Source organism: Magnolia sinica, chromosome 2 (genome assembly GCF_029962835.1).
Source record: "Magnolia sinica isolate HGM2019 chromosome 2, MsV1, whole genome shotgun sequence".
NCBI lineage: Eukaryota > Viridiplantae > Streptophyta > Magnoliopsida > Magnoliales > Magnoliaceae > Magnolia > Magnolia sinica.
This window is the reverse complement of record NC_080574.1, coordinates 59,378,292-59,403,139: the sequence shown is the minus strand read 5'-3', so window position 1 is coordinate 59,403,139 and position 24,848 is coordinate 59,378,292. Positions and strand designations below refer to the sequence as shown.

General features: G+C 39.8%; 2 protein-coding genes across 5 annotated transcripts; both read left to right on the top strand.

Moving 5' to 3' along the window:
* The first annotated feature begins 7,888 nt into the window (after nucleotides 1-7,888).
* LOC131237145 (uncharacterized) lies at nucleotides 7,889-20,422 on the top strand. 4 transcript variants are annotated; one of them, XR_009167064.1, is made up of 6 exons: nucleotides 7,889-8,324; nucleotides 8,853-8,909; nucleotides 9,233-9,349; nucleotides 10,266-10,329; nucleotides 11,317-11,427; nucleotides 20,198-20,422. XR_009167064.1 is itself a non-coding variant. In XM_058234813.1 (5 exons), exons 1-5 carry the CDS (start codon nucleotides 8,241-8,243, stop codon nucleotides 20,219-20,221), a joined length of 393 nt encoding a protein of 130 aa, XP_058090796.1. In that variant the 5' UTR covers nucleotides 7,889-8,240; the 3' UTR covers nucleotides 20,222-20,422. The 4 variants fall into 4 exon arrangements, 2 of the variants coding, with proteins under 2 accessions (XP_058090796.1, XP_058090797.1); XR_009167066.1 differs by lacking the exon at nucleotides 20,198-20,422 and adding an exon at nucleotides 12,714-12,849; XM_058234813.1 differs by lacking the exon at nucleotides 10,266-10,329.
* A 3,301-nt stretch (nucleotides 20,423-23,723) lies between these two features.
* Nucleotides 23,724-24,610, top strand: LOC131237144 (ylmG homolog protein 1-2, chloroplastic-like). Its single transcript, XM_058234812.1, has one exon. The coding sequence runs from the start codon at nucleotides 23,793-23,795 to the stop codon at nucleotides 24,531-24,533; it is 741 nt and encodes a 246-aa protein (XP_058090795.1). The 5' UTR covers nucleotides 23,724-23,792; the 3' UTR covers nucleotides 24,534-24,610.
* The last annotated feature ends 238 nt before the right edge of the window (nucleotides 24,611-24,848 follow it).

Below are 24,848 nucleotides of genomic sequence, written 5' to 3'. Positions count from 1 at the left end.
TATAGTGGCCTCGGCTGCAATGTCATTGTCCTCGTCAATATTTCTCCCTCCTCTTCTATGTCATCACCTTCAGAGCATTTACTTTCTCTAGTAGAGTTGTTGCTCGATATAGATTCTTCATTTTTTACTTTCCTCTGATGACTAATCTTATACAAGTTCTTCAATTAAAACCTACTTGCCTTTGCTGGAAGTGCCAACCCCACTTGTATACATCCTCACTTCTGTAGGGGTAGGGGAGATACCTTGATGGCTTTATTCCACATGAGGGGAGTGAGTTTTCGTTTAAGAGCGGGTCATGAGAGATGAAAACTCTGCCTCGCAGACCTCATCATTGGGATATAGTTTGAGACGCGAGCCTACCCTTGGTACCCATTTGTAGTCTCTCTGGTGGGAGTATAAAGTGTGGTCGTTGCTACCTACAGGGTCAGATCGTTTCCCTCTTCCTGTTACTGGGGGTCATGGCCCCGACGGGTTGCTCTCCCGATCTCCTCAGTTCCCCTAAAAGAAATCCATAAGCAATCCAACCCTCCAAAGTATTGGTGGGCTTTACTTGACGAATGGGTTCCTCTAAAGAAATTTTCAAACATACTTGATCGGGGGCAAGGATGTGATCCTTCTCCACTGAGTAACTGATCTCTTGTTTATGTTTATAATTCCTTAGTCTTAGAGAGCAATCCAGACTGGATAATTCATTGAATGAAAATGGCGGATTAGATAAAATTAGCGGACCCACCATCACATCCAACAATAAGAAACTTGAACCAAATGATTGTAGCCTAGCAAGACGAAGCGAGACCCCATGAGCACAATCAAAATTTGTTTCCAAATAAGCACCTAGTTATAGGGGCCAATGCCATAACTTCTCATCACCCTGATGACGACATTGCAATCCTCTAGTATAGTCTAATCATAGCTGAATTGGCATGCGAATCCACTAGGGTAGTAGGGTTCGCACCAAAATTAGTTACCCTCCCTCAAAGGGAGGCCATTAGATCTAACACATATAAAGAAGATACGTTTTCTTGAAGATATCAAGTCATCATTGATAGCATCTCTATTTTCAGAGATTTTAGAAAATGGGAACTAGAAGAAGGTAATGAACTCCGTCATCTCGATTTTATCCACCACCCAATTGTAGGTTTTCTTGATCATATTCTGCCTTTAATAATGCCAAACTGGGAGGTGATCCAGATTCATGTATGCCTTCTCTGGTTCATCATAAGTCCATGAAAAATATATGCCTAGCTACCCCCACAGAGTAATGCTAGGGTGCATAGGTCAAAGATGCTCCAACTACAGGGCTCTTACAATGAGTGGCCATAGCGCCGAAAGCGTTGATAGAGCGAATAGAGAACTGTAGGAGTTAGGGATTACTTTTCTGCCCTCTTCCATTGCTTTAGCAACCATGAATAAGGTGTGTCTGATGGCATCTACCCATTTGGAGCTAGGGAGCACGACTAGGCTGAGCTAATAAGCCAAGAAAGTAGCTAGCTTGTCAGATGTGTTATATTCTGTGAGGCCCTTGATCTTTTATCTAAGACTATTCAATTCATGTGTATGGTTCTTAATAAAGCTGTAAGGTCAAAAGAAATATAGTTTTATGAGAGACAATGAAAAAGTACATGAAGATCTAAGCAAAATAAAGAAAGACAAGGAACATACCAAAGATCTCTCATAAAATGTGTGAGTCAAATAAGGTGTGGGACTTTGCAAATGTTAGGAAACTTCACCATTTCTCTGACAAGTTTGATGGCGGCTTTTCGAAACCTTCAGCTGATGATTTATGGGAGAAAAGTGCACGAATTTTTCATTTGTGGGCATGTATTCGTTGAAGAAACAACTTATTATAGGAAGACCAACCATCATATAAAGTTCTCATAGCGTGATGCTGACTTCGTCGAGAGGAATGTGGAAAGAGTTAGTGGTCAGGCACCAGTAGTTCAGGAAGCCCTTGAACATGATCACATCTTTGCAAAAATAGTCATATGTGACTTCGATAGTGTTGAGGAGATCAATCTTGATCAAAATATCTGATTGCTTCTTAATTATTGATTTCGCCCAAGCACTGTAGTAGTTATGGTAGGATAAGAAGCCATGGGTATGTAATTCTTCTATACCCCACAAGGAATCCATGGTGCAAAAAATGTTGCTACATAGTTTCGAAAAAAGTGGGTAGGAAAGATGTGATGGGGGTTATATCAGTGCATCAAGAACCACATAGGGAAATCTTGATGGTCCTTTGCCTGAAGCCCCTTTCTATCAATAGCCTTTCAAGATTTGAGGCTCCTTCATAGCCCAATGGGTTGTGTAAAGGGTCATGTTGTGTGTCATCATGTCCATGGGCTCGCTATAGAGGATCGAGAGGTGTTGATGCAGATTCATGGGGATAATGATAATCTCGTCCTTAAAGGGACTATTAAATTTGATCATGTCCTGGTACACCTTTACACTGTCCCAAGTGTTTTGGAGGCGCTTCTTGGTAAATTCCTTGATATTTTCTATAAGTTGTTGCCCCTTACTCTTTAACGACTTTTTCTTTATAAAAGAGAGAGTTGGGCTAGTTTCTGTGTTGGACGACATGGAGCTATTTGTCTGAAGGTTTGAAGTACCCTTAAGCAAGTCTTACGATTATGATTCATGGCCCTACCGCAAGGGTCTTTCTATATCCCCCATAATTATAGCCTGATGGATAGGGTTGGACAAATGAGCTATTCTATCTGAAAAGTCTATCACTAAAAGGTTTGACTCCTTGAATAGAGAGGGATAGCAAGTCGTCGTCTTGATTCTCTTTCTAGGGTGATTATCTGCTTGTGAGGGTGGCAAGTTTTGTGGCGACCTCGTCCCTTGACTTCTCAAAGATTTGTGTGAAGGAGTAGAGGGATCCTTAGTAGTTTGGGTGTCCTCTTACTCTTTGCATTTTTTTGTGGGAGAAGAAAATAAGATAAGAAAAATTTTCAGCAGAGGCTAGGGACTTTAGCAAGTTTCTGTTGAGGCAAATGGATGTTGTGTGGTCGCACAATGGAGATCAATTGCGCAGTCGTGTGAAGGAGTTATGTTGCACGTTCACACAAAAGATAACAAGACGCAAGAATATAAGTGAGGGGTGGCTGGCTTATATAAGCTAAGAGACCCCAATGGTTATTGTGTAACGAGAAAACATTTGCGAGGAAGCATCTAAAATCTTTAGAGGGAGGTTCGATCTCCCGTATGTATCTTTAGAGCAATTTTAAACACATGATCGAGGGGGCATCTATTGGAGCACAAAATTCATTGTGCACTCATGCAATAGGAACATGTAGTGTGGACGCACAACAGTAATACATCGCACGACTGCATAACTGAAGAAAGGGGGTTTGGGTTTGAAACTGTGAAAGAAAGAATGGCAAGTAGAGATTAATGATGCGATCAAGTCATACAATATAAACACGTTGCATGACCTCGTGATAAGGATGCATTGTGCACCTGCGCAACCATACCTTGTTGAGCGGATCTAAGGTTTCACACGTGTGAAAGCCTATAAATAACCCTCTCCCTCTCATTTGATAATCAAAGAAACATTAGAGAACTTCAGTTGTATTACAGGAATTAAGTGCTGCATAATTCAGGTATCTCACGGATCATAGCGTGGGAAGACGGTTAAAGGAAGGAGTCAGATGAAGAAAGTTGTAAGAAGAGCCTGTTGCGAGATCACACAATAGAGTCTGGTTGTACGATCGCACAATAGAAGTCAAACATGACCAATATGTTATGCATTTCATGCAGATTCGTCATGGATTTGCCATCTTATGCGTGTCTTATGCATACTGACATGAAGTAAGGTTTCAAACCCCCACACTTCTTATGTCATTGAATGGATGCTCTATAAGCCGAAATGTTGCTGAAGTCATCATTAGATTACTTTTAATTATATTAACTAAGTGTAATTTGTTTTATAATCAAGGGCAATATGAGGAATATAATAAGAATTTAGATTGATAGAATAAAATGATGATGAGTATTATTTGATTGAATTTATTTTGTTATTATTAAATATAGATATTCTAATCTCCAAAATACATTTCTGATCGAAACATGTACTGTCCACTATGTAGGGCCCACCTTTGATGTTGGTCACCCATCATGCAGAGCCCACCTTTGATGTTAGTCACCCATCATGTGGAGCCCACCTTTGATGTTGGTCACCTGTCAAATAATAAGGCGATACACCATCCCTTGGATTGTAAGTTTCAAAAGCTAACATGTTGGGTTGAGTCCTAGGGTGAAAGTCCTTAAAGTTAACATGTTGCGTTGAGTCCTTATATTGAAAATCCCTAAAGTCAATGTATTGAGTCGAGTCTTTGAGTGAAAAGTTTCATGTTCGCATTAACACATGAACAGGTTGGATCTCAAAGGTACGTGATGGTGGACCTCAGGTGGGTTTCAACGGTGGGTGTCCCTCTCCACACCATTTTCTGTTGTGGGGTCCCTATCCAAATAATAGTGGATTATGATCCTTACATAATTCAAGTCCACACTTCCATCCAAACAAGAACATGCACATATTGTACCACAGATTGTGTTCTTCCATGCAATCCAAACAACCATATAACATAGCCAAGCCTCTTACAATTCCATGATAAAACCTAACTTAATACAGTCATTTGGTTTTTTGAATCCCATCCTACTTAATCGCACTACTAAAAAATCAAGCAAAGGCTACAGACGTTGAAAGCTTTTAGCTATGGATTAAATCTGTAGTAGTTTTACTACAGATTTAATTTGTAGCTAAAACCTAATTAATCCGTAGCTAAAACCTACATCCTCACCATAACATTATTAGAGATTGATGGTGCTTAAGGGGCTCCATGGGGCCCATTAGAATATATGTGTTTGATCTAAGCTGCCCATAAATTCGGATATATAAGTTCAGTGGACCGTGTTGACCGTGCTGGGTCGTCTAGTGCACCGCGGGTGCTTTGGCACCGATGCACATGCAGGTCAAGGTGGGGTCCATGGAGATGTTTGTGGGAAATCCACACGATCCCTGATACTTTAAAATTAATGGATGGAGTGGATAAATAACATATATCATGGTGGGGCCCACGGTCCTAAAACCAGGACCCCCCCCCCCCAAACAAACGAAATCCATTGCGTCCGCCCTTTTCTCCTGCGTGCGGACCTCCTAAAACCCACGTACCATTTGTGTCTGCCCTTTCCATTGCCATCTCTCAATTTACCTTTTGTCTCTCTCTCAAAACCCCATAACAGGTGCCTTCTATCTCTCTCAAAACCCCAAAACAGGGTTTTCAGGGTTTTCCCTCTCCCTATTTTCCCCACCCCCTAAAACAACCATAACAAACCCTATCTCTCCTTCTCCTTCAATCCCTCCTCCATCGTGTCGTGGCCCTTGAATCCTCTCTCCACCACATCTGTCCTCCTCCTCATTCTCATTCACCTCCTCTCTCTCTCCGAGACATCGCTGCTCGCGCCATCTAAACCCATTTCCGAGCTTTCCTTGCCCATCGATCCCAAACGCTTAGACAACTCAAACACCTTGCCTCTATCAAATCTAATCTTGCAGCCCTCAAATCCTCTCTCTCGAACAAGACCCAACTCCGCAGACCCGATGCCCTCTCACAGAAAGTCACTAGTCTGCTCCAAAAGCTCGAATCCATTTAGGGCGGTGACTCGATGATTCGGGAAGGGAAAAGGGCAATAAACAGAGAAACTAATTCAGCTATTGCAGTACGTTAATGGCATGGCAGCGAAAAGGCAAGAGACTTCTTCCAAATCAATAAAAAAGGTAAGTTTTTTAGAGAATGGTATTCGATTCAGAGCTTTGGCCGATGCTCGGGAGCCATTTCCAAGCATTAAGCTGCCGGAAAATGGTGCTAGCATTGATCATCGGGTTCTATGTGATGATCAAAGAAATTGAACGCATTAAAGGGTTATCCAGGGTTCTTTTGAATGATGAGCAAGGGCTTGACGTTGAGCTGGAAGGATTTCAATAGATTAGTGATGATGAAAGAAACCTTGAAAAGAATTTGAAGGGCAAGGGAATTTTTTGAATGAGTGGGATCTACCAGGTCGAAATGAGAATTTGGGTTTGTCTGCTGACCCAACTATGCCTGGGAAGGTTATTGAGGGCAGTTTTGGAATGAATGGGATCTACCAGGGTCAAAATGGGAATTTGGGTTTGTCTGCTCCATTACCTGTGTAGATGGAAGAGATTAGGGGAAGTGATTTGGGCAAAAAAAGAAGTTTTCTAGGGTGATTGGGTGAAGGATGGGGGCTGCTACCCTCCAAACTCCATCAGCATTTGAGTAATTATAAGCTCTTGAACACTGGATTCCGTGCACGTGCACCCATTGGTTTGGTGATCCGACCGGTTGTTCTGTTAGGCCTGACATGGGTTGGGGATCATCCAGAAACCCCCCAGATTAGAAGATCCTAGCTATTGGTTGGCATATCATTCCACTGAATATAAACCTTATCTACTTGGAGCCACCATGATGATTGGTTGTGATCTTCCTATATGGAAGATTTCTTGGGCATCCTGAATCCATGGTGGGCCATCAGTCAATGGTTTGGATTGCCAAATAATGGGCCCCACGTGTGAGGAATTATGCGCGTTAAGAAATGATACAATGGCCAGTGAACATGAACTTATAATTCTCTCTTGTACCAGCCAGCATTTGGCTATTTTGCATTGCTAAGCTATAGGTTTGTTTTGTAGGCTTTATGTAGGTTTAGTTTTCTCAATCTATGATATGGGTGTGGAGAGATTCTTATGCTTTATTTTGCATTGCCAAGATATAGGTTTGTTTTGTAGGCTTTATGTAGGTGTAATTTTCTCAATCTGTGATATGGGTGTGGAGAGATTCTCGTGCACCCATTGGTTTGGTGATTTTAGGACAGTCCATCCATTGCCGGGCCCATCAGATCAACAGTTAGGATAAGGACCCATGGTTGCTATGCAAATGTTCAGCCAAGGATGGTGATTGCACAGCTTCTCTTCGTAAATACCATATATGAATCATACAATTGCATTACTAATGGACTAGCATATGGTTTCGTGATTATTAATAGCTTAATATCTAATAAGAAATGAAGGGTGATGTAGTGGGGTTGTCAGTAACATACTGAGACTAACTTCTTTCTTATAATCAATCAAAATGCTCTATATGGCTCATTACTAATCACACTACCATAGATTGATATAAATTGGCTAATGTTAATTATGGAATTGTGGAATATTATTGATTTCTCCTTTCTTTTTTAGCTTAATGGTGGACAAACTACATTTCAACATTGAGGTCTCGGGGTCTAGAATTGCACTTGTTCCGTGCAAATTGCATCCGGCATTTGTAAATGACCAAAGGATTGGATGAATACATGTATCATATCATCTAGTCCCAACAATAGAAACTGTGGGATTTCTGGTGGAGATACACTGCAACTTTTGCAATTGGAATCCATTATTCCAATAGGCCTTGAGAACTCAACAATCAAACTACCATTTCACAATTTGGGTTTTTGATTTGTTGGGATTGTGTATTTGTTATTAGTGGTTGGTTTTTTATTTTTTTTTTTTTTTTTTTTTTTATGATTTTTGAATTTCCAGATTGCAGGGTGTATGGTTGCTCTACTGGTAGTGGCTTCTACTCTACTTGCAGCAGTGGCCGTTCTACTTTATGATTTTGACCATATCAATAAGGTCTTGTTTCTAATTTTGCTTTTGCTTCCTGTACTTACTTTGAACATATGATCAGCGAACTGAGGAAAAGTATTTGTTTCTTGTAGTTTTGGTACTACATAGGGAAAGCCCAAATTTGTTCCATTTAATGAGGAATTGATGAAATCGGCTTGAGGTATTTCGTATGTCCTATGCTTTCAGAAACAGGTAAATGAGATTTGAGACTCTTGTTTCAGTTTTAGAAAATTTCTTGCTTCAATTTGTTGATGGTGTGCTTCCCATCGATTTGGATCTCACAGTTGTTCTTTGGCTGTTTCATTAATCAAAGATATGTTATCTCAGAAAAGATTTTGTAAAATAGTTTTTTCTATATGAGTCTGTTTTAATTAATTTATTGAAAAGATGAATTCCAATCTTTTCTATATGGGTTTCGTAAGGACCACGCAAACACGGTTGGTTTTGAGAAAGGCACATCGGTGATATTGGATGATTCATGGTTCTCTAAGGACATCTTTTTGCATTGTTTGTGCAAGGTAGAATTCTTCTGCTGTTTGAACATATAGAAATGCTGGGAAGGTTCATAGTAAGGCTGATTGAAGAGGAGATTTGGGAGAAAAGTGCAAGCATTGTTCACATGTGCAAGATCCAGGTTAATGATTTGCCTTGGTTGGCAGACAGTACCAATCATCTATATCCAGCATGCACATGTGGCATACCTGATGAGTGAACCTGTCTTGTGACACCTGGTGAATGGCCAGGATCTTTTATATGTGTACAGTGAATCTCCTCTTTCATATGCTTATATGTGATGCTTATCTTCAGCCGTATAGATGCGTGCATACCAGTTTTAGTCACTTGAAAAATCAGAATCAATCTGAAATCGTACAGGTAGCGAGCCAATCAAGTTTGATGCATAAATTACTGTAGCTAAGCTTGCGTTTGGCTGCACCAAATATCATGAAATTTCATGATATTTTTCGTCTAATTAGATTGATTAACCATGAAATTTCATGATATTTAGTGCAACCAAAAGCACCCTACACTGGAAATATTGAAAATGGTTCAAAAGACGGGCGGATAAGATTCATTGACTTGGTTGATTGCTTTAAAGCTTGCCCAGTTATCAAAATAGCTATTTTTCTTTTCTAATGCACAATTAGATTTCATTTAATTTCAGGAGTTCTTTTCATTGGTCCTAGAAGCCCATGTCATGGATGGTGATCTTTTGTCCTGGGTGTGTATACTGATGCCCTCTCTCGCTCTGTGTTTCATCTTCTTGTTTTTTAGTGTCTTAATGGCTAGGATTGATTTTTATGGACACTATGTAAGTGAACCTTACAAGGGGCTCATGGCTTCTACATGCCAATCTGCCACATATTTGTGAGATCCAAGATGCTCAACAAGAGGGTCCCATTGTCTAAATGCGGTGGGTCAAAAGCTTTTCTGTTTTAGAAAGACAGGTTAACTGAAGGATTTCTAAAGATTTTGCTGCTGCATTGTTGATTAAAAAACTGATGTAGTTTTTTGCTGAAGTAATTGGATATTGGCGATGTGCAGCTAATTCGCAAGAAGATGCTAAAGACCGCAAAGGAAGGCATAAAACAGCAAGACAACAACTCGGAAATCTATGGCAAGATGCAAGCAGTGTTCATAGAAATGGACAAAAGCCCCGCTGTAAGTTTTCTGCTCATGAAAGAACTAGTACTAATAATACACCTGAATGCTTCTGATTTCTGCATATTTAAGAAAATTACAGAAATTCTTACTTGTCATTAACAAGTACTTTGGGATTAGAATAGCTAGTTTTGTGGTTCGGCAAGAAGAAAGACAATATGCATAAAATCATCAGTAGGTTTCTCTACCATCAATGAACACACCCAATCTCTGGGTAGAATAGATCTGATTGCTTAATGGGGATGAAATAGCCACTTGTGAGAAACATGTTTTTATTGGAAAATGGAAGGGTCACATACTTGTAGAAGGTTCAATCAATATCAATGATTTCATAAACATTGAAATAATTCCTAGTTATAAAGTTTGCCTAGTGCATAATATAAATCATTAATTCACAAAGAATTATAAGCTTGCATCAGTCAAACATACTTGCAATGGATGTTCTGGTATTGGAGTGAATGTCAGGACAGTTGGATGTTAATGAAAGGTGCCTTTAGATTTCACTGTTACTGTTACATAACTGCCGATACAACACACCTTGGCTCTAATCACAATGGGCCAATGACCCACTGGTAGAGTACATTGTGTGATTGTCACCACTAGGGGTTGTGGTAACTTAATGATGAACACGTAGCATACATCCATGCTGATTCTGGACTACCTGAATCATGGGTCTCTCGGAACACTTAAGCTGTCTAAATCTTGCCAACCAACTTTGGACTTGAGACCATAATCTTTTTGAACCTTCCATTTCAGAATTTTGATGGGCCTGGTTGGGTGCTTGTGTGCCGCATGTACAGTGGATGAGTTGCCACAACTTATAGTTGGAGCAAAGCAGATTGTTCAGCATTCCTTTTCTTTTCTTTTTATCTTTTGTGTGTGTGTGCATTTGAGTGTGAATGTGTGTATTTTGAAGGTCCGTGAAGCTTGGGAGGCGGCATCAGAAAGTGGTAGACCAGATGTTGAGTTGATTCTTGGCGGTATGACTCTTCTAACTCCAGATGACATGTTTGATTTGTTGTTAGGGTCTTCTAGTCACTTCTAATTCATCTCCATATAACATTTTTGAAAAGAAGGAAACCAAAGAGGAAAAAAAGAGAAGAAAATATAATATATATCGGCATGTTGATATCATGCAAAATTTCATGGGGACTAATTGAGGCGACAAGAAAGCCTGCCAATTCTAAATCCAAAATGGTTGAAATGCTTGCAAGTATCATCACTATTAAGTTTCCTCCGTGAACATGTGGGATATAGCCAACTGAAACAAAAATAATAATTCTGCTTGCAAGTATCCTCACTGTTGTGTTTCCTCTGTTGTATCCAAATTTTCCATATTCACTCTAAAAGAGGCAAATTAGATTGCTGATTCTCTTGTCAGATATGGAGTGATAAGAGGGTCACTTGTCAGCTAATCCAGTTTTCTATCTTTTGTTTGTTTGTTTGTTTTTTTTTTTTTTTTTCCCTCAAACCTTACTGTCCCAAACATTCAAATGTGGCATGTGTGTGTGAGATCCTAGCCATTTGTCCATTTGTCCATTTGTTAAGTGGGTCCTATCATGTATGTTTTGTGGCTGCCAGTTCAGTAGTCAAGTAAGAAAGACATGTATGTAACATGTGTGCCCACCAAGTGACTGGACTGGCCTGATTTTCACAGGTAGATGTGTGCGAATATGTGAAATGCCGATCACATAGCCATACATGTAGTGAATGGCTCTGTTTTAATTAAACGTGTGCAAATATGCAAAGTGTCGGGTATTGCTAGAATTTTATTCGACTCGAATTAAATTGAATACCATGCGGCCCTAGGTGCTGAATCAGTTGGATTATGACTTGATCTGAGAAGATTGGCTTGACTATTTAGCCACCTATTGTTAAAACGATCAAGCATTTATGAAGGAATGGGTTAGCCTTTCCTACGCATCCTTTTTTACTATTTACTATGCTCATATTGTTCAATTGTGCAGGCTGAGGTTGAAGGCCAAAAAATTACATGGTTAACACCACATGCCCTACGTCAAGTCTTGACTGATGATGTGGACTTCAATGTCATGCTAACCTTTTTGGAATTCTATGAGGTAAGACTATAATGGGTAGGTGCACCTTATATGTTAGATTTTATTTTCAAATGCAGTTGCTATTCCCCATCTTATACTTTTGCTTGGTTTATTTGGGGCTTGAAATATTGGCGGATGGGTTTTGTGAGGAGCTTACCACGAGGGCATTTGTTCATGTGGGGTTTACTTGTACAACCTTCTTTTCTGCCTTTTTTTCCTCGATGAATGGTTGCTTCAGAGTTAAAGTGAGAGAGTGCAAGTACCAACTATAGAAAGTTACAGAGCTTGTACAATACAAAGAGACACACCAGAGGGTATCTCTTTGGCTAATGAATAGGCAATTCATGTGTCTTGCAATACATGGAAAACCTATTGATAATTGCACGAAATGTGAAGTGAAGCCGCAAATGATTTGGGTGCGGGAGTGGGAGGCATCTGTTAAGGTTAGCATGCATAAATAGCTAAGAAGTGGGAGCGTGAGTTTGAAAATGCAATTCGAAGCAGGAGCAACACCTGGTTAGAATGATCACGCAACTTAGTTCTTACCCTATATAACTCTAAAGATATTAACTCTAAACTTCAATAGCTTGTTCAATGAAAAATTTCTGTATATTACCCACCATCGTGTTGCTAGGTCTACCTGGATGTACTTCAAATTATTTTGTTAAATTCAAGAGCAACTCAATGCATTATGCCTATTAAACAATAAACAGTATGCATAAGATATGTGTGTTCGATGCATTTGATTTGCTAAGAGGATCTCCACCAATACTTAAAATTATCGAAGAGAAAATTGCAGAAAATGAATCAACTATGAGGATTGTCCGAGGAGTTAGTTTTCCTAAATTCTTCTATAATGGAAACTAACTAGGAGACTGACCTTCCATTGTTTGACTGCAAGTGTTGCATCTACTTTTGTTCCCCAAGTTATCAAGAAAATAGAGGTGCAAGTACTTGATTCTAATATAGACATATTCATTGGTCAATATAAATAGTAGCGAGCTCTGGAGAATATAAATTTTTGATTTTTGATTTTTTTACCTTACAAAAAAGAGATGACGATTTATTTTTAATTTCACTTATGCAATTGCTTATCAAGAGATTAATACTATCTGAAAGCTGTCTCCAAAGTAATGGTGTGCATGTTTATTAGAGATAAGTACGGAAGCCTTTAGTACCTTTCCCTTTCAGATGTCTCAAAGCTTGATTAATTTGAAAAGTTGACCATGCAGACAACAAAACCAACAAGTATATCATTAGTCATCAGTTAATCCTAACCATTTAATCAATATCATTTCCTGGTGTAGGAGTCATTGGCTGAGGTATCATAATCTGAGACATGACCTTCAAGAACACAACAGACCCCAAAATGTTAAAAGCAGTCACCTTCCGATCAAACTTTGACCCCTCAGTCTATTATTGGTGTGGATTCCATGGTTACCAAGATACTCTCTATGCTCACTTACTTTTAATTGAATGAAGGATTGTAATTAATTCACTATTGAATGAATGAATGATTATAATTTTTTAATGTAAAAATAGCTACGGATATTAACCGTAGCTGGTATTCTGACAACCGTAGCTATAATAAAATTCGGCATATTGCTACGCATCCAACAATGCTTTTAGCTACCAATAATATCCGTAGCTGTAGGTACTTTTGGTTACAGAAATGCCAAATAAAACTTATAACAGCGGAATTAAAAAGAATATGATAGCCAAAATAAATCACAATGCAAGAAATTAAAATAACCTCAAAATTCAGATCTTGAGAGGTTGATACAAACGTTATTCTAAGGACAACCTTACACCAAAACAGAGTTTATGGTAGGACAACCTTATTTATAGAAAGATCTTTGTATCAAGTCTCAAACCGAATAGGAATATAAAAATAAATACAAACTGAATTGAAATAACTTGTAATTAAAAATGTATTGTTCTAGGGACAACCATACACCATAAAAATGGCAGGGCAACCTTGCTGGAACAACTTTCAAATGAAATTGAAAATCAAGCGATAAAGGAATAGAAGAAAATAAATTCTAAGCTATTACAACATTCTCACAAAGCTTGAATTAAATAATTACAACATTCACCACCATACATACATCCCACAAAAGAATAATTAAAAATTAGAAGAATAAATCAATCAAACACAAGGGTTTATAGTGGTTCTCCTGTGTGTTCACCAAGTGTAAACAACAGCCACACAAAAAGCTACTCCACTCCTAATATCCTCACACAGGGATATTAGCGTTCACTAAAAATAGGTTTTCCCAGTTCACCCAAAACCCTTACAATTGTGTCTTTGTATGTGGGCTTACACAATTAAAAAAATCCCACTTCTGAGTTTTCCTGGCTTTCCTCAGATAACCAATATAACAAGATTTTTCCGGCAAATCTTGAAAGAAACCAAAATAATAGAAAGGAATTTACAATATGTAAAATACCCGAATATCTCCTTCGTTGTAGCAGCCCGGTAGAACCAAATCAAAGTAGATGATTGAATGTCCAAGTTCAATGTCCAATACTTGATTACAATGGTTCTAATTCTAATAGATTTTAAATTAAACCAAATAGGGCTTGCCTTAATTGATTTTGATTCCAAAGAAAGGGAATAACAATTCCTCTTATCAAATCGGATTGGAATAGCCGAAACAAAATCAATTAAATAAAGCTAAGGAAAGAGAATATTAAATAAGCACACTTAGCTTAGATGGAGCACGAAATTATCTCTCAGAAGTTCGACGAAGATTGACTTGAATACTTTAATTAAATCGATGATTTCTTCTGAGATTCGTGCACTATTTATAAGTGAGAAGATCGGGTCTTCGATTGGTCTAGAGTGCTCTTCGACTAGTCGAAGCCATAAGAATATTTGAAAAATACGGCGGGATATGCTTTGACCGTTCTACGATTGGTCGTAGGTCTCCTACGACTGGTCGTAGGTCCTGCAAATCTTCGCTGGACTTCGAGTCGAAGATTGTACGACTGGTCGAAGAGCAGTTGACACTGTTCCTACGACTGGTCGAACAGATTCCTGGACTAGTCGAAGGCTAACAGATTTTATCCGAAATTTTGTAACAAACTCACGATTGGTCGAGGAATTTCTTAGACTGGTCGAAGCAAGTCTAGGACTAGTCGAAGAAGACTTAGGATTAGTCGAAGAACAGACCAATCACATGTAAAATAAACATTCGGTTTATGTATCCAAAATGACCTACTTCTAAGGTCAACCTATGGTCAATCAAACCTCAACCATGAAGTATGGACATTGAAACATTCGAACTTGAGACCTTGAAGTATGAGCCTTGAAGTCTTGATGTAGATCAAACCTTGATGTAGCTCAATCTTGAAAGTGTACAAACTGCCTTGAACGCTTCTTGAAGTCTTATGATCTTGAGTCTTGTCTTGTGAGCAGTTCTTTCATTTAAGATTGATCCTTGTACTTGTGAGCTTTGCTTGATGTGAGCTTAGCTTGTTCATGAATGTTGATCCTTGAGAGAGCTTCACTTAAGCAAGTTATATATAACATAACATTGATTTTGGCACCACAAATTTGACAACAGACAGGGATAAAAACTATAGCTACCAATAATATCCGTAGCTGTAGGTACTTTTGGTTACAGAAATATTTGCTACAAATTATATCCGTAGCTATTTTAAGCTATGGCTACGGATTAAAGTCATAGCAATAGGTTACAATTGTGCTACGGACTAAAACCGTAGCAATATGTTTTTTTGGCACTAATCCCTTCCAATACCATGCACCAAACACCCCCTAAAGCTCAGTTGGTACCACATCGCAATTTATATTAATCCTTGTGCACACTTATATTTTCAAACAGGTACAATTGTATATTTAAGAATTTATAATCTCATGAATATGCTTTATTGGCAAAATTTTAATTGTGGGTCATTATGATTATTAAGGTTGTATTTTATTATGATTGCTATATTGGAAACTGTCTTTCTTTTGAATACTTGTCTTTTTGGAAATTAGTTATTTTCAGAAAGTATGGAGTACCTATTTTGGAAAACTATCTTAGGTCCCCGTCATGATGTATATTTGAGGACCATGTGCAGGGCCTACCTGCGAAGTATATAGGCCCATGTGTAGGGCCCACCTATTGTGTATTCGAAGCCCTGGGTTGTGGCCCATTGTGATGTATTCAAGATCCATGGGCAAAGGCTCGACGTGATGAGTTTATGGCCCATATAGTGAGGTCCATTGAGATATATTTTCGATCCATGTATTACGGACCATTTGATGTATATAAGGCCCATTCGTGCGGCCCATTGACGCAACCCACTTGATGTGCATGAGCCCTATTAGTGCGGCCCATTGATGCAGGGCCCGTTGTGATATGTTAGAGGCCCATGGTTAAGGCACACTAGGATGTGTTTATGGCCCATTTGGTAAGGCCCATAGAGATGTATTTTCGGCCCATGGGTCGAGGCCCATTGCATCGTATTTTCGACCCGTATGTCGTATCTCATTATGACATGTTTCCAGCCCAGTTATCGAGGCCCGACTTGATGTGTAAAAGGCCCATTAGTGCGGCTCATTAATGCGGCCCACTTGTTTGATTGACGCCCATTGATGCGGCCCAATGATGCGACCCACCGTGATATGCATATTAGGCTAATGGTGCGGCCCAATGTATCGACCCACCGTGATGTGTAGGCCCACGTGTTGCATGTGTAAGGCCACCTGTGACGATTACTTGAGGCCACCTGTTAGATATTTGGACCCACCTTATGTTTGACTCTATGTGGACCACTGCTTGGGGGTAGTGTTGGTTGAATGTCCACATTTTTGGGTAATGATGGTTAAACGCCCGCATGGTGACCTTCCCTTAGGCCTTGTTAGGCCCATTCTCTTCGTACGTTAACCTAAATAAGTGGGCCCCCATTCACTATAGACAGATGGCTCCGTACTATCAGATTGATTGACCACTGCCGAGAGCCGATCTTTACATTATTGCTGATTAGTTGTCCATCTATGGACCCCGCCTTCTTTATACATGTTGATTATCGATACCGATTATCCAGGCCGATTGTTGAGGCCTGATGCGATGTATATGCGGCCCGTATTTGAGGACCATTGTGATGTGCATCCAGGCCTTGTTTAAGGTCTATGATGTGTATATGAGGCCTATGCGATGAGGTCCATTGGGATGCATTTGAGGACCAGGCTATGAAGCCCATTATGATGTACTTGAGGCCCATGAGCAGGGCCCGCCTATTGTGTATATGTGTCCCTTGAGTAAGGCCCACTATGTTGTATATCAGGACTTCGTGTGAGGCTGTGGGCCCATTATATGTTTGGCTCTATATGGGCCATTTCTTGGGGGCAATGTTGGTTAGATGTCCACGTTGTCGAGGTCGATTGTCGATGCCGGTTGTTGATACCGGTTATGAGTATGTGTCAGCATAACATCATGATACATGCCCATACGCATCATCTGCATGTTTGTTATGAGATGTGGTTGATCATTGCATATGTCATTGAGCATGTTGTTATGAGACTCCCTGATAGGCGGAGGTTATCTCACATGAGCACGCGGTGTGCGCAGGATTGATGCATGACTGGATTGTATGACTCATGCATCTCGCATTATGATTACTGTACGCCCTAGCGACATCAGGGTCGTAGCCTCCACACGCATATCGTGGATGGCCAAATGGGACACCGAAAATGTTTGGTTCTAGCATACGGGCGCCATAGATGTCCCTGGGTGAAAATCCCTAAACCTCCGTGGCCAGGAGACGCCCCAACGTCGAGACCGAGTGGATACATGAGCGCCCGAGTGCCGAATACCAGGAGGCCGCGTCTCCCACTGTGTCGTGGTCGGTTGGGAGGGGGTGTGGCCTTACCCGCCCGAGGGTAGGGGGCAATACTAGGCTGAGTTTGACCAGCTCGTAAATGGGTCCGCTATCGACGTGCCGGATAGGTATTGGCAGACTATTGGCCAGGCGGATAGTGAGGTTTCTTACGCTCACTTGGACTGTGCGGCTAGGAGAGCGACAGTGCCATTTGGAGTGTACTAAACCCCGGTGACGATCCCAGAGAGAGGAACTGTACTGATATGTGGATTTAGTGAGCAGGAGTTGCATACTCATTCATGCATTCATTCATTCACTATCCACTCGGGTTGGTGGTGCGCAACTATTTGTTATGTGTGCCCTCGCAATGGCCAGGATTTCGGTTGGGGCGCGCGACTAACCTGAGATCAGGAGTTTACCACATTGGGTCTGACTATCCAAATTTAGGTATGGGACTGGTTTGGATAGAAGTCCCTTGTGATGGACCCCATAGCCTGCGATACTACGTACTATCATCCCGACTTCACACTCCAGCATGGTCATTCCATTCGCACCGCATATTGCACGACATTCGCGGCATACGACATTTTGGATTATTGTGTCCCTGCATTTATATGGTTTAGGTACGACTGATGCTATTTGTGTTATTCATCAGAAATGTATATTGTATTGCATCCTCTACATCTGATATTTGGCTATCTATGATTCCTCTTTTGCATAGTTGTTCTACATTGCATATTCTGACATTGATTGACTCATGGACTTGTCCATATTTTCGCTTACTCTGTTATCGTATGGTTTGTGATCATGTCAATATTCTGTTTACTATGACAATTCATGCTCTTGTCAATATTTCTGCTTATTTCGACATTACACAATTTATGGATTTCAAGTACTTTCGATATTGTGTGATTTATGACATTGTATCCTCGGCATCTAATATTTGGCTCGCTTTAATATCTTATTTGCATAGTTGATCTGTGTTGTGTACCCTGATATTGTATGATCCATGGATTTATCAGTACTTCCGCTTAATGTGATTACTTTGATATGGAACACTTGGCACTTACCTTGTACACACACTTACACCACCCTCTAAGCTTTCTATAAGCTTATGCACGATAGATGCGTGCAGGTGATGTTTCGTTGCAGCAATGTTGAGCTTGGAGCGTGCGACAGTCTTCTGGGGCTTGGTTTTATTTATGTATATCCTTCCAGCATTGTACTCAACTGATTTTATTAGTGGATATATGATGATGATGTTGCTTTTGTGAACTGGGTAATCTTGTGGTTATGCTTGTTGCGAGTAAAATAAAAATAAAAAAATTCTCCTTGTAGGATCCCAGGATCGGAATCTGGCGTATGGACGCTGGGAGCCGAGAATGGGGTACTACGGAGGCTGTCGGCACCGAATTCGGTGATCGAGATTTCTTGTGAATCCGATTTTCGGGTTTGGGGCGTGACACAATGTCATGCTAACCTTTTTGGAATTCTATGAGGTAAGACTATAATGGGCACTGGTGCACCTTATATGTTACATGTTGTTTTCAAATGTAGTTGCTATTCCCCATCTTATACTTTTGCTTGGTTTATTTGGGGCTTGAAATATTGGCGGATGGGTTTTGTGAGGAGCTTACCACGAGGGCATTTGTTCATGTGGGGTTTACTTGTACAGCCTTCTTTTCTGCCTTTTTTTTTCTCGATGAACGATTGCTTCAGAGTTAAAGTGAGAGAGTGCAAGTACCAACTATAGAAAGTTGCAGAGCTTGTACAATATAAAGAGACACACCAGAGTGTATCTCTTTGGCTAATGAATAGGCAATTCATGTGTCTTGCAATACATGGGAAACCTACTGATAATTGCATGAAATGTGAAGTGAAGTCACAAATGATTCAGGTGCGGGAGTGGGAGGCATCTGTTAATGTTAGCATGCATAAATAGCTCAGAAGTGGGAGCATGATTTTGGAAATGCAATTCGAAGCAGGAGCAACACCTGGTTAGAATGATCACGCAACTTAGTTCTTACCCTATATAACTCTAAAGATCTTAACTCTAAACTTCAATAGTTTGTTCAATGAAAAATTTATGTATATTACCTATCATCATGTTGCTAGGTCTACCTGGATGTACTTCAAATTATTTTGTTAAATGCAAGAGCAACTCAATGCATTATGCCTATTAAACAGTAAACAGTATGCATAAGATATGTGTGTTCGATGCATTTGATTTGCTAAGAGGATCTCCACCAATACTTAAAATTATCCTAGAGAAAATTGCAGAAAATGAAGAAATGAACTATGAGGATTGTTTGAGGAGTTGGTTTTCCTAAATTCTTCTATAATGGGAACTAACTAGGAGACTGACTTTCCATTGTTTGGCTGCAAGTGTTGTATCTACTTTTACTCCCTGAGGTTTTTTTTTTTGGTTAGCTTGTTAGTACACACCCATGTCAGTACACACACTCCATGTTAGCCACCCCTGCTAGGGATCGATACCAAGACCTCAAGTGTTGAAATGAGGTATCTCCACTCAATCTGTCAGTTGAGCTATGGATCTGGGTGTTTGTTCCCCGAGGTTATTAAGAAAATAGAGGTGCAAGTACTTGATTCTAATATAGACATATTCATTGGTTAATATAAATAGTAGCGAGCTTTGGAGAATATAAATTTCTGATTTTTTTAATAAAATTTTTACCTTACAAAAAAGAGATGAAGATTTTATTTTTAATTTCACTTATGCAATTGCTTATCGAGAGATTAATACTATCTGAAAGTTGTCTCCAAAGTAATGGTGTGCATGTTTATTAGAGATAAATACGGAAGCCTCCAGTACCTTTCCCTTTCAGATGTCTCAAAGCTTGATTAATTTGAAAAGTTGACCATGCAGACAACAAAACCAATAAGTATATCATTAGTCATTAGTTAATCCTAACCATTTAATCAATGTCATTTCCTGGTGTAGGAGTCATTGGCCGAGGCATCATAATCTGAGACATGACCTTCAAGAACACAGCAGACCCCAAAATGTCACAAGCAGTCGCCTTCCGATCAAACTCTGACCTCTCAGTCTATTATCAGTGTGGATTCCATGGTTACCAAGACACTCTCTATGCTCACTTTCTTTTGATTGAATGAAGGATTGTAATTAATTCACTATTGAATGAATGATTGTAATCGACTGAATGAATGAATGATTATGCAGGTGGTAATTGAATGCATGATTATAAATTTTTTTAATGTAGAAAATAGCTACAAATATTAACCGTAGTTGGTAATTTGACAACCATAGCTGTTATAAAATTCAGCATATTGCTACGGATCCAACACTGTTTTTAGCTGCCAATAATATCCATAGCTGTAGCTACAAAAATATTTGCTACAAATTATATCCGTAGCTATTTGAAGATATGGCCACGGATTACATCCGTAGCCATAGGTTTTAGACTTATTGACTCGGGACGACGACAGTCGTGCTACGGATTAAAACGTAGCAATATGTTTTTAGGTATTGATCCCTTCCAATACCATGCGCCAAACACCCCAGCTCAGTTGGTACCACATCGCGATTTATAGTAATCCTTGTGCACGCTTATATTTTCAAACAGGTACAATCATATATTTAAAATTTTATAATCTCATGAATATGCTTTATAGGCAAAATTTTAATTGTGGGTCATTATGATCATTAATGTTGTATTTTATTATGATTGTTGTATTGGAAACTTTCTTTCTTTTAAATACTTGTCTTTTTGGAAATTAGTTATTTTTAGAAAGTATGGAGTACCTATTTTGGAAAACTTTCTTAGGTCGTCTTCACTCGGCTTTGTAGCTCACCATTGTTTGGGACATTTCAGTTGAATGAATTAATCTAAAGGATAATGATCACAAGGAGGAATACTTAGAAGACTAAGTTATTACTATTATATTCTTTTAAATTATGTCCTACCACGTTTACTTAATAATGAAAGCATCGTAATAAGGCCCTATTTAGTTGGGTGTAGAGAGTAACGAATTTTACTTGTGATTGTGGGTACCCTTGTTATATATTTATTTATTTATTTATTTGTGGACATGAACTTAAATTCTGCAGTGGTTGAGGTGATTAGAATTCTTATTACATTTTTCGTGTGATTTACTCTAGATTTGATTAAAAATCAAGAAATACTTGAAATCCTTATACATCACACTGTAGAAACTTGGGACCGGGGATATTGGACTTGGTGCCAAATTGTGGTGGCGTGCCAAGGCCACAAATTATTTTATTTGTACATGTGGGCCCACTCTTAAGGGAAATTCTAAATAAATTTAAAGATTTATAAAAATCTACACATTAATTAGGGTCCCATATACTTCTAAAATCACTTAATAAACCCTATTATGCAAATTGTTTGGATAATCATTAAATTCATAGATCAGACATTTGTTTTTATATTGGTAGGGTTTAATTTGAGATTCACTTAATCTGAGCCTCTGGAATAAAAAATTATACTATCTGATGATCTTACTCATCAAATAAAGTTGTCCCTTGATTTGTGGAGCTACCATAAAAGATAAGTTTCCAATCAATGGTTAACGATAAGATTATTGGATTAATGGCCCATATTTAATGATACTTAATTCCTTTTCATTTACTGGCCGAATGCATAAATTTAGTGGTTAAAAGAAGAGCACGATGGACAAGATGACCTAATGGAGAGGAAGAACTAAGACAGTACCAGTAAAATATTAAAGTAATTGCTTTTAACTCATGCTTATTATATCTTGCTCATTTATATTAAATGTTATTTAGCATTGCATGCATGGCATTGTTGAAGGATAGGCATGTGGCGTGGTGAATTGTGCAGTATGTATACACCAATGAATTGATGGGAGGAGAGATCTTAGGGGTGCCCTAGTGCTTCTGTCACAATCAGTGGGTCAGGCAGAAAAAGAGTTAAACTAGCTTATAATGGTAACTTTTTAGGCCAAATGATTTTGCTAGATGGAAGAATATCCTGTTTGATAGAAATATAGTTGTGCCGGCCTTGTGATATTGTTGGGGCCAAGATGCAAAATTTATGACCGATGTGGGCTTCTTGGTTGGATTGCACAGAAGATGATCGGAAGACTTAATGTATTTTGGAGTAAATTTATGATGGGCCATTATCCCTTATAGGCGGCCTAAGGGAAACGTTGACCATTTTAGATTAAGTTTTGGTATTCTAAGTTAGCTAATTGAATCTTCCTGGCTTACTTGAGTTCATGTGCCTTATTATAGTTTAGGTTGATAGTGATGTACTCTTCGGGCATTTCCAAGCTTATAACTCATGTCACATGATTCAAGATAAGGTATTTGACCGTTGCTAGGGTGAGGTGTCTGTGTAACCTAAAAATACAATAGATGGACCATATTATGGGAAATTGTGGTAATTGATAGTTAAAAACTTATAAGGAGTTACAAAAGTTTTAGATGAAGCTGGTATTTACAGTTTTTAGATCAACGTTAACGATAGGTTGAATGGCTAATAAACATTTCAGCAGCCTCCGGTTAGTTTTTAATGGCAGGCCTTCAATTATCACTGTTTCATGTGGTATGGTCCATTTAAAATTTGGATATACTACAGTTTTGGACTCATATTTTAATATGACATGGATATAAGACACATACACTGTGATGGGCCCTACAATCAGGGATCCACATCGGATCCATGGAAGCCGCAACTGAAATAATCAGGCTGGTGGAGTTATCTGGTGGGCCCAATCATACCACCGTAAACGAATTTGGCCAAAGTTTTCTAAGCATTCACCTGTCGGAGCATGATGAGTGTGCCAATGCTATTAAGTGCCCATGTGGTGTGGGTGGGTGTGTAAAGAAAAAAGAAAAACAACTGATCAGCGTGCTATCCACTCCTGGTTATTAGGAGAGAATATCTTGAGCTCCGTGGCTCACCTGATGGAGGGCTTAGATATCACCTTGTAATCGAGTTTTGGCATATTTCATCTTGTCCCTCGGCGCGGATTGGGTACTACACTCTACACAGGACCTACCTAGAGACGGACGGTCTTGTCAAGAGATCTGTGAAGCCTGTTGTGATGTATATGTTTTATCCACGCCGTTTATCCATTTTGAAAGATCATTTCAAGGCACGAACCCAACAAGGAGTTAGATCCAAGTATCGAGTAGACCACATCACAGGAAGTAGTGTGGAGTTGATATTTATGTTCTTTCTTCGTACAGGTCTATGTGACATCATGAACAGGCTGGATGGAAAACAAACATCACGGTGGGCCTGGGAAGTTTTCAGCGGCAGGAGTTCAACCCCCACTGCTTCCTGTGGTGTGGACTTCAATCGGACTTCTTTTCGGGCCGTTACCCTAAAATGATATGTCAAAATGGATGGACGGCGTGGATAAACGTATACAAGAGGGTGGGCCCCACAGAACCCCTACATGATCGTCCGTTTGCAGGCAAGTCCTGGTGGGGTATTTCCCAATCCGCGCCCCTTCTCTCGACCTTTCCAACTAGTCGGTTAGGAATCAAAACGCCACAGCGCTTTTGCCTGCGATAGGAGAAAAAAATGGCGTTCGTCGTTGCTCCTCGAACCCTCTTCCTTCTCCCTAGCCGTAACCCTACCCCTAACCCTAAATTCTCCTTTCCATCCAAACGCCTCTACCTCTCTCATCTCCCTTCTCCAAAACCCCTCAATCTCATTCTCCCCACGGCCAAACGCTTCCCATCCCTTCAAATCTCAGCTCTCTCCTCCACTGCTACCCCACCTGACACGTCATCTTCACCGTCATCATCGTCGAATTACCTTCTCTCTGAATCTACCCGCACTGTCTCGTCAATCCTCGCTGTCGCTTTCTCCATCTCCAAACTCTTCGTTGATGTCATCCAGCGGTTCTCTGTTAAGATCGGCAGGGTCTGCCTTGCTCCCACCCCCGATGAGCTGGCGACGATCCAGAACCTTCGTGGGAACATGGCCTGTGCAGTGGGGCCCCTCTTCTTCGCGGTCATCCGTGACCGGCCCAGCGGCTACCTGAACACCCCGTTGACCGTCGTCGCAGCAGGGATGGCCAAGTGGCTCGATATCTACAGCGGGGTCCTGATGGTCCGCGTCCTACTCAGCTGGTTCCCAAACATCCCATGGGACCGGCAGCCATTGTCGGCGATCAGGGACCTGTGCGACCCATACCTGAACTTGTTCAGGAACATCATCCCGCCGGTTTTCGATACGTTGGACGTGAGCCCGCTTCTCGCCTTTGCGGTCCTGGGAACTCTTGGGTCGATTCTCAACAACAGCAGAGGAATGTATTGATGGGAAGCGATTTTAAGCGGTATATTTTGAGAACAGTATAATTTAAGTAAGGGGTAAAAAGGGTTAGTTTTGTTCAACCTTAGTTTTTGAATTTCCTTTTCTTTTTGTTGCTTTTATGGGTCTCGTTCGATATTGCATTGTAATTTTGGATTTCAAAGAAATAACATGTTATTTCTGAGGTTAGAAATAGTATTTACTCGGATATAATAGTAAATTTGTATTTGGGATATTCATTTGTATAGTTATATCCTTCGTCCCCGTGTGTGGATATTTGATAAAGAGAGGAAAGACACTGGTTAGTGCTTATCCATAGAA

Excerpts from the sequence above, each read along its gene's own strand:
- LOC131237145 (XM_058234813.1), top strand. The coding sequence starts at position 8,241 with ATGCTGGGAAGGTTCATAGTAAGGCTGATTGAAGAGGAGATTTGGGAG. Across the intron at positions 8,325-8,852 it reads TTCACATGTGCAAGATCCAG|GAGTTCTTTTCATTGGTCCT; the intron begins GTTAATGATTTG and ends ATTTAATTTCAG. Across the intron at positions 11,428-20,197 it reads CCTTTTTGGAATTCTATGAG|GAGTCATTGGCCGAGGCATC; the intron begins GTAAGACTATAA and ends TTCCTGGTGTAG.
- LOC131237144 (XM_058234812.1), top strand. The coding sequence starts at position 23,793 with ATGGCGTTCGTCGTTGCTCCTCGAACCCTCTTCCTTCTCCCTAGCCGT.